Raw genomic sequence first — 9,842 nt, 5'->3', positions numbered from 1 at the left:
CGGGCGCCGCGCTCGTATCGGCATCTGTGTGAGCTGCGTGTGCCCGCGCCGTGCGTGCCCGTGCGGGCGGGGGGCGCGGCGCCCCACGGCACCGGCGGCTGCTGTTGCCGCTGCCAGCGCGCCGTCACTCGGGGACACCCTCCCCGGACCGCGGCCCTTTCCCTGCCGCCTGCCCGCGCCCCCCCCCGGCGCCCCCCGCGCCGCCGCCCCGCCCCCGCTCCCCTCGCGCCGCCCCCCCCGCGCGCAGCGGGGGCCGCACCGCACCGCGCCTCGCGCCGCCAGCCGCCCCCACTCCCGCTGGGCGGCCGCGCGCGCCGCAGCGCGCGTGCGTGTCGGGCGCGCCCCCGCGGGTGCCCGGGCACGCGCGAGTGTGTGTGTGTGTGTCTGTGTGTGTGTGAGAGAGAGAGTGTGGTGTGGCGCGTGTGCGCGCCTGTGCGCGCACCCCTGAGCGAGCGCCGTGTCTCGGCGCCGCCTGCGCGCGGGGGGAGCCCGCTCCGCTCCGCTCCGCTCCGCACCCACCGCCCCGGCCGCGCCGACACCGGCACCGGCACCGCCGCCGCGCCGCGGGGAGGCTTCTTCATGGGCTGCCACCATGCTTGGGCCCTGGAGATTTCGGGCGAAGTAAGTACCGGGGTCGACTTTTTCTCTCGCTCCCTTTTCCCTCTTCTATTCCTCCCTTCCTCGCCCCCCCGCATCCTTTCCCCGCCGGGTCTTCCCTTGCTGTTGCTTTCCACCTCCACCCCCTCCCTCGCCCCCGCCGAAATCCACGTCTCCCAACTCGGGGTGCTGCTCAGTTGGGTGGCAGTGTCCGGCTGGGGCTGCTGGCTCGCTGCTGCTGTCGGCGGTACTGAAAGCTGCCTCCAGCCGGATATGCAGTGCGGTAAACTAAGGGTTGAACTCTTCGGGGAAAAAAACCCACACACGCAAGAAAAATCCCGATGCAACCCCTTTCCTCTTCTCCCCTCCCCCACTCCCGTCGCTCCCACCCCCACTTCCCCCCCCCATCCTCAATCTGAACCTCTGTAGGGAGCTGGCGAACAGCAGCACACAGTCACCACAGAGGGGTTTCCAGGGCGGGATTGCAACCTTGCATGTAGCCAGCTACAACTTTATTCTCTTTAACCCCCACCCTCCCCGCTTTTTTTTTTTTTTTTTTTTTTTTAATTTTTTTTTTTTGTAAGAGAATGGGAGAAAGGAAGAGGGAAGGAAAATTGTATTTGCCTCCTTTTCTAATAATAATTTAATTAAAGTTGTAAAATTGCCTGGGAGTTTAATACTGACCGGCAGGTTTTTCAATGGCTTGTGTCTTCTTTTTCTTCTTTTCTACGAAGAACTGTTGGTTAATGGATGAATGGATCTGATCAAACTGAGAAAGAATATGCTAGATATATGCCTTTGAGTAAGATTTCTGATGCCTTTATGCAGTGAAGCCTTTTTGCTTTGAGTAATTCTGATCCAGTTGACGTCTGGTCAGAATTAGAGAGAGATTCACCGAGACTTCCGATTTCTTGCTGCATGACTGCCTTTGCTGCAAGTGCTAGATTTGCAGCCGTGAACCTGATGCCACAGGAGATGTCTTGCAGTACTGAGACTTCTCATTTTTTAGGATACCTTCCTCCAAACCAGAGTTGTGTCATGAGGATCGGAGCTCTGAGGTGGACGATAGAAAATGCAAGCCTCCTCTAAGATCCCAGCATTTAAGCCTGATGATTTATTAGTCTTCCCTTACCGACACACAAAATGCATCTCTTTTCTCTATTTATATTGCTTTTAGACTAGTAGAAGAAAGACACAAGGAATCAGAAAGACTGCAAAAAGGAAAGCAAAGGATTTGTTTCCAGCTAGGTGAAATCTGGGCATTAAATTACTGACGTAGGTCAATGGTAGGGTTTCCCTTCCACCCTCCTTGGCTTTTAATCAGCCTAGGTGTCTTCTCCCCTAAAGGATAAAGAGTACTGACAGCCATCGCTGCTTATAATCAGTAACTCTGATGCTTGGAGTGTTGGCAATGAGATATTTTCACGAGACCTATTTAGACCTCTCCACTTCTACCAGGCTAGTTTTGCAGAACATTGGGAATAAGCGCTATGTCAGATATGGATGAGACTCCGAAGATGATCTGCATGTTTTCCATTTTTCACAAATTTTGGGTGAGTGGTTAAAATATTTCTTTTAAGAGTATGTGTGTATGTGTGTGTATGTGAGAGAGAACTAAAGACTTCTGCTTGAAGTGAGCTCTGTTACATTGTGTATAACTTGAGGAGGGATCAAAAATCAATTAAAATTATTTGCTTGTGTAAAGATTACAAAATTTCTCTAACTGAAGAGAGCTGTTGAGTGCACTGAAGTAGGAGGTTAATGTATTTAATTTCATTACAGAAGAATTCCTCTACAGAAGTCATCTGGGGGTGAGTGTGTGTGAGAATGTATGTGTGTGTATGTGTGTGCATGTCTGTGTGGGTGGGTGTGTGCTTTGTAAATGTATAGCTAGGAGTAAAAAACCTAACATGAAAGAGTTTTAAGAAATGTGTGATGGGGAGAATGTGCCAGTATTCTCTCTGTTGAATTAAGCTGCCGTTTTCAGCACTGAGCATTTTTCTTTGGATTCCTACCATGGTAGTTCCACCAACGGTTAAAAATCAAGGTAGAAGGAGGGGAAGACCTTGGTGCGCTGTTCACTGGGGAGGTTCTGAAGGGAAGGGGGAGCTGGGTAATAGGGGAGGTGGGAAACCTCGTAAAATGGTGTTCCTTTTCTCTTAAATTAGAAACGTGAAACTGAACTGACAGCCATTTTATGTATATTTATGGGACCGGTCATGAAAAAAATCCAAGGAAGCACTGAAATGCACCCCACACAAACAGAACCAGAACAGTTCTTACTGTGACCTCACCGTTTTAAACACCACAGGCATTTGACTCGCTAGGAGTTGCCTATCAACCCGTTAATCAATGCATGTCATCCAGTTTTCAAAAGTACGGGAATTAGAAGTGACAGGAGGTTTGTTTTTTTTGTTGATTAACAATCCATTCTCTACCCTACTGAAGATGTACATAAACTTTATTTCCATTTTAAATTTTACAGGGCTGTACTATTATGCTACTTTCTTTTTTTTTCTCCTTATCCTTACAGGAAATAAAATGTATGCTTGCTGCTCTACAGTAACTTTGGAACAGGACCTCAACAAAAAAATGCATATCTGGATGCTGCAGACGATCGCGTTTGCTTTAACATCGCTAGTCCTTTCGTGGGCAGAAAGCATCGAGTATTATGGGGAAATCTGTGATAATGCATGTCCTTGTGAGGAGAAGGACAGCATCTTAACAGTGAGCTGTGAAAACAGAGGGATCATCAGCCTTTTTGAGATCAGTCCACCAAGGTTTCCTGTCTACCATCTCTTGTTGTCTGGGAACCTTTTGAACAGGCTGTACCCAAACCAGTTTGTCAATTACACAGGGGCTTCGATTTTGCATCTGGGGAGCAATGACATACAAGACATTGAAACTGGGGCCTTTCATGGTCTGAGAGGTTTAAGGAGGCTGCACTTGAACAATAACAAGTTGGAACTTCTACGGGATGACACCTTCCTTGGGCTAGAGAGTTTGGAATACCTACAGGTCGATTATAATTATATTAGCATCATTGAACCGAATGCCTTCAGCAAACTGCATTTGCTGCAGGTGCTGATTCTCAATGATAACCTCCTCTCCAGTTTGCCCAACAACCTTTTTCGTTTTGTGCCCTTAACTCACCTGGACCTGAGGGGTAACCGGCTGAAGCTGCTGCCCTATATGGGGCTCTTGCAGCATATGGATAAAGTGGTGGAGCTGCAGCTGGAGGAAAACCCCTGGAATTGCTCTTGTGAGTTGATTGCTCTAAAGGATTGGCTGGACAGTATCTCATACTCTGCTCTGGTGGGAGATGTAGTTTGTGAGACCCCTTTCCGCTTACATGGTCGAGACTTGGATGAAGTCTCCAAGCAGGAGCTTTGCCCCAGGAGGCTCATCTCTGATTATGAAATGAGACCTCAGACACCACTGAGCACCACAGGGTATTTCCACACAACCCCAGCCTCGGTCAACTCTGTGGCTACTTCTTCTTCAGCTGTTTACAAATCTCCCTTGAAGCCCCCCAAAGGGACCCGCCAACCCAACAAGCCAAGGGTGCGCCCCACCTCCCGCTTGCCCTCAAAAGACCTGGGATACAGCAACTATGGCCCCAGCATTGCCTACCAGACCAAATCCCCGGTGCCTTTGGAGTGCCCCACTGCCTGCACTTGCAACTTGCAGATTTCTGACCTGGGCCTCAATGTCAATTGTCAGGAGAGGAAGATTGAGAGCATTTCTGAACTGCAGCCCAAACCCTATAATCCTAAGAAGATGTATCTGACAGAAAACTACATTGCGCTGGTCCGCAGGGCAGATTTTGTGGATGCCACTGGGCTGGATTTGCTGCATCTGGGCAATAATCGGATCTCGGTCATTCAGGACCGGGCTTTTGGGGATTTAACTAATTTGCGAAGGCTGTACCTAAATGGGAACCGGATCGAGCGGCTCAGCCCAGAGCTCTTCTATGGGCTGCAAAGCCTGCAGTACCTCTTCCTGCAGTACAATGTCATCCGGGAGATAGAGGCAGGCACCTTTGAATCTGTCCCCAACCTTCAGCTCTTGTTTTTGAATAACAATCTGCTGAGGTCTTTGCCGGGGAACATTTTTTCTGGTCTGTCTCTCTATAGGCTGAGCCTGCGGAGCAACCACTTCTCCTACCTGCCAGTGAGCGGGGTGCTGGACCAGCTGAAATCCCTGCTGCAGATCGACCTGCACGAGAACCCTTGGGACTGCACCTGCGACGTGGTGGGCATGAAGCTGTGGCTGGAGCAGCTCAACACCGGTGTCCTGGTGGACCAGGTTATCTGCGAGTCCCCTAAGAAGTTTGCCCAGAGCGACATGCGGGCCGTCCGGGCGGAGCTGCTGTGCCCCGACTACTCGGATATCGTCGTCTCCACGCCCACGCCGTCCCCGGGCCAGCTGCCGGCCAGGACCACCCCCTCCTCCTCCACCGTGCGCCTCAATGGCACGGCGGCGGGCGGCTCTGCGTCCGCGGGCAGCGCCGGGGGCGGCAGCTCCTCGGTGCCGCTCTCGGTGCTGATCCTCAGCCTGCTGCTGGTCTTCATCATGTCCGTCTTCGTGGCTGCAGGGCTCTTCGTCCTGGTGATGAAGCGGCGCAAGAAGGGCCAGGGAGACCACGCCAGCGCCAACAACTCCGACGTGAGCTCCTTCAACATGCAGTACAGCGTCTACAGCGGCCACCACCACCCGCACCTGCAGCAGCACCCGCCCCACCGCGGCGGCGGGGGCGGCGGCGGCGGCGGCGGGGGCGGGGGCGCGGCGCTGCCCAAGGTGAAGACCCCCGCCGGCCACGTCTACGAGTACATCCCGCACCCCCTGGGCCACATGTGCAAAAACCCCATCTACCGCTCCCGGGAGGGCAACTCGGGCGAGGATTACAAAGACCTTCACGAGCTCAAGGTCACCTACAGCAGCCACCCCCTGTCGCCCGGGGGGGGCGCGCCGCCTCCCCCGCCGCCCCCACCGCCGCCGGCGCCCGGCGGGGAGGACGCGCCCGGGCGCAGCCCCGCGTACAGCGTGAGCACCATCGAGCCGCGGGAGGAGCTGCTCTCCCCGGTGCAAGACGCCGATCGCTTTTACAGGGGCATTTTGGAGCCCGACAAACACTCCTCCTCCACGCTGGGCACTCCCAGCTCCACCCTCCCCGACTACCCCAAGCTCCCCGCCGCCTACACCTACTCCCCTAACTATGACCTTAGGCGTGCCCACCAGTACTTGCACCCGGGGCCGGGGGACAGCAGGCTCCGGGAGACGGTGCTTTACAGCCCCCCGAGTACTGTCTATGTAGAGCCCAACAGGAACGAGTACCTGGAGCTAAAAGCAAAACTAAACGCAGAGCCGGACTACCTCGAAGTGCTGGAAAAACAGACCACATTCAGCCAGTTCTGAGAAACAGCCCCCCTCCCCGTCCCCTCGCCAGTCTCAGCAGCTCCTTCTCTAGAGTATTTGTATTTAATAATCACACACAAAACAAAGAAACGTAAATGCTGACCTCCCACCTCGCCCCCATCCTTTTCCCCCCCCTTTAATTCATTTTCTTGTAGGGTGAAGTGCCTTGGCACAGGACTTTTCAGCTTCGGGGAATGATTCTGAAAGGGTGTGCTGTTCTGTTTAGTTTATTCTTTTTTCTTTTACTGTATTTGGAAGTCGGAAACCACCTGTTTTGTAAAATGGGCACAACACTGGTGTTGTGCAAGTGCCCACGTGTGCTTGGGGAAGGTGGCAGGAGGTTCTTGTCAGGTCATGTTCAGATCACAAGTACAAAAGTCATGATCACTATTTTTTATTATTATTATTATTTTTATTTTTTTTAACAGGCATTGTTCATTTTGGGTTTATTTCTGGTTGAAGAGTACAGCGCACATTTTCCCCTTTTAGCCATGGGTGAGTCTAAATGGCTTTTTTGGAGAGATTAGCACACCCCGACTTTAATACAAGGTTTCCTTTTTTTAAGGATGTGTTTGTATACTTTCTGGACTTTTGAATTCAAAAATATATTACGATCTTTAAAAGGATCACTGTAGATGTGGACAAATCATTAAAGAGTGCAGAGATATATGATCAATAACTGGTTAGTGAAAATAATTTATTGATGAAATATAAAAAAATATTTTATTGTAGCACCTATTTTTATATACACATTAGCATTTCTCTTTCCTTCACTATTTTAGGGCCTAATCCTGCAAATTCTTAACTCACTTCAGTATCTCTACTTGTGAAAGAAGTCCCAGCTTAGACTTTCATCCTGCAGGCACTTAAGCACATGAACAACTTTACTAATGAGTGTAGTTTTCTAGACTCACTCATTGAGCAAAATTAGTCAAAAGCCCAAAAAATTAGGATAGAGGATGCAGAACTATTCTTACAAGTAAAACTACTGAAATGTTTAAGTGTTTTTCGTTGTTTTTTTTTTTTTTTTTTTTTAAATTCAGGACCAGGTCCAAAGTCTCTGTATTCCTTTAAAGTATTGCACTACACTAAGAGCTTTTTTTCCAAATCTGATGTAGAATCAAAAGGACCTTTTAAATCATTATATATAATGCCAGTTATGACCAAATCTTAACAGACAATCTAAGAAATTAAATCCAATCACAGTAGAAAAAAATCAGGTTTCTATTTAAAAATGTACCTTTTAGCAACCTCCTGCTTAGGAGTCTGGTTGGGCAAACTAGTGAGGGACATGTAGAAGGCATTCATTTATCAAGAAAAAAAAAGTGTTTCATTTTTGATTTGTCAGTTTCAATTTCTTTTTCATTTTTTCTTTTGTATTAGTTAACCAAAATATAATGATTTTGCAACTGTTGTAGCCAGTTTCTGATTGTTTAGTCAAGTACAATTGCACTTGTACAGATCCACATGTTTACTGGCATCCTGAAAGACCAAATGGTGGACTGTACATGTCTATATAAAATGTCTTTACCCCTTTGGGCAGCAGGCAATGGCAAGGATATTCATAAATACAGCATCACTGTAAGAGGGGACAACTGATGTCTCATATGTATCCCAGCACATGTGATTTTTTAATAGTTTCTGAATAAACACTTGGTAAATATTTCAAATGTAATATCCTGAAGTAATGAGTATCTGAACTTTAAAATTTCTTGCCAAAATAACCTGTTTTTACATTTGATTCTCTTTATTAGCAATTATGGCTCATCAAAAAGATTTAATGTTTCTAGGCAAAACATAATGTGTTCTCTGTTTTCAAAATATGATGTGGTAATTACCAGCATATGTAACATGGGTCAGAAAGCAACACAGGGATATGTGATTCAACAATATATTGAATAGGATAGCTCACATTTTGTCTCCTTACTGAAGCGTTTAATATATGGAACAGGGTAAGTCATATTTCACATGTGGGGTTTTTTTCCTTCATTAGGTTATTACATTTTATATTGTTTGCAAAGTTGTTCACTAGTAAATCTTTTATTGCAAAAGGGCTCTGTTATATTCTGCTTTTCTTACCCATGTACAATCTGTCACTTTCTACAAAAACAAAGCTATATAACTGGTCTGTTTGAATTCAAGATAAATGTTTTCTTGGCATGTGTTCTTCTCTCTATGCCACCCACACTGAGCAAAAGCAAAAAAAAACCACAAAAAACAAACCAACCAGCAAGCATGACTGTATTTAGCTTGGACAGTTTAGTACGTGGAGTGCTATTTCAGTTTGAAATGCAGAGATGAGGAGTGTTCTTCTGTCACAAGAGACACAACACATGGCTATTCTGTTCACTGCTCACCATCTCCTGCAGACTTCTATTGACACTACGGAGAGATGTGTGTGTTATTGCCTGAGGTGCAGTTTTGGAGCCCTAATTTTCAATTACTGCCTTTATAACCATTGCTGAAACCAGTGGTCTGGTTCTCCCATTTAAATTCAGTAGAGGCACACTGTTGTTAAATGGGTATAAGTAAGAAAATTTTCAACCTTGCTGACTTTGTCAGAGAGAAGTTAGCTCAGTAGGGATTGAATGAGAAGTTCCTGCAAACTTTGTCTGTTCATGTGCATATATATCTTTTCTATGTGATTCTAAGTTCATAAATATGAGTTTGCATAGGTGTCAATACAAACATAGGATTAGGTACTTAATGTGAAAGGTGCATTTTGCATGGCATGCTGCCACAAAGAGGCAGCATCCACAAATGAGTAAATGAGCAGGAATTACCTTGGATTTGTGATAGTTGAAAGAAATGTCTTGGCCTTCCGTTTATGCTTACATTCTGATGTTGCCATTTCTGAGGTTAGTATTACTGCTGCTTCCATGCATTCCACATGCGTTTAATATTTGGTAATGAAGAATTTTTCTAATGGTCTACACTACAATCAGAACAATTAATTTAAATCTTTTCAGCTTCCTGTCTTCAGTAGAAAGAAAATATTATTGCTTCCGTTACTGGAGAAAAAACTTAAATTACATCAGTTACCTACAGAGAGTGCATTCCTGAAGATAAACCCTTGGAAAAGGATACAGAGTAAAAAATAATATTCTTTAGTCTGTTAACATCCTGAAGCATATCTGAAAGGGCTATTTGTGAATGAGGACTTTAATGGAAGTAGAAATTCCCATGCAGTGGCTACAAGGAAATATCCTCTTTGTATAAATATTGTAAGGAAGAGTAGACATAGGTAATAGGAATAGACATAGACAAAGGGAGACATGCCTCTGATTTGAAAATAGGATAATTTATTTGAAGAAAAAATGTTTATGTAAGAATATGGCCTTTGTTTTGTTAGCAAGATCAGTGAAACATTCTGCATGATGATCTGCTGAGTTAGTGCTGACCAAAGGGGTAATACTGCAGGACAAAAAAATCTACACTATTTTGAGAATTCTGTATACTATTTTAGGTTGGTTATCAGACTGGTTTAGATTGGTAATTAAAGTGACTTTCCCCCTCTTTATTTTTTGTCCTTTGACAAGTAATGTTGAGTGTGCTGAATCACTCATGGCCTCACATTTTATTTCCAAAGTGCATGAAATTCTGTGATAAAAGAACAAAAAAAGGTGGAAGAGAATCCTAATTTCTCAGTGTAATTACTGGAAAAAAAACATATGTTCTTATCAGGTTAAAGAAATATTTTTTTACTTTTTTTTCCCATATCAAACCAATTCACTGTCTTAAATGCAAAAGGTGAGTTTCCTCTTTCCTCTTTCTCTTCCTTTCCCTTACTTCTTCCTTTCCCTTCGCTCTTCCTTTCCCTTCCCTCT

General features: G+C 46.5%; 1 protein-coding gene across 4 annotated transcripts; it reads left to right on the top strand.

Moving 5' to 3' along the window:
* Nucleotides 1–485: 485 nt before the first annotated feature.
* SLITRK5 (SLIT and NTRK like family member 5) lies at nt 486–9,531 on the top strand. Of its 4 annotated transcripts, none has more exons than XM_027897529.1 (3): nt 486–621; nt 2,056–2,150; nt 3,131–9,531. In XM_027897529.1, the coding sequence occupies exon 3, from the start codon at nt 3,139–3,141 to the stop codon at nt 6,013–6,015; it is 2,877 nt and encodes a 958-aa protein (XP_027753330.1). In that variant the 5' UTR covers nt 486–621; nt 2,056–2,150; nt 3,131–3,138; the 3' UTR covers nt 6,016–9,531. The 4 variants fall into 4 exon arrangements, with proteins under 4 accessions (XP_027753330.1, XP_027753333.1, XP_027753332.1 ...); XM_027897531.1 differs by lacking the exon at nt 486–621 and adding an exon at nt 789–880; XM_027897532.1 differs by lacking the exon at nt 2,056–2,150.
* Nucleotides 9,532–9,842: the final 311 nt, after the last annotated feature.

This window comes from Empidonax traillii, unplaced genomic scaffold (assembly GCF_003031625.1).
Source record: "Empidonax traillii isolate 1590-97213 ecotype Southwest subspecies unplaced genomic scaffold, ASM303162v1 scaffold546:size877293, whole genome shotgun sequence".
Taxonomy (NCBI): Eukaryota; Metazoa; Chordata; class Aves; order Passeriformes; family Tyrannidae; genus Empidonax; species Empidonax traillii.
The sequence above is the reverse complement of the archived record's forward strand: the minus strand, read 5'-3'. Positions and strand labels throughout refer to the sequence as shown.

Coding starts and splice junctions, on each gene's coding strand:
- SLITRK5 (XM_027897532.1), top strand. CDS start 3,139: ATGTATGCTTGCTGCTCTACAGTAACTTTGGAACAGGACCTCAACAAA.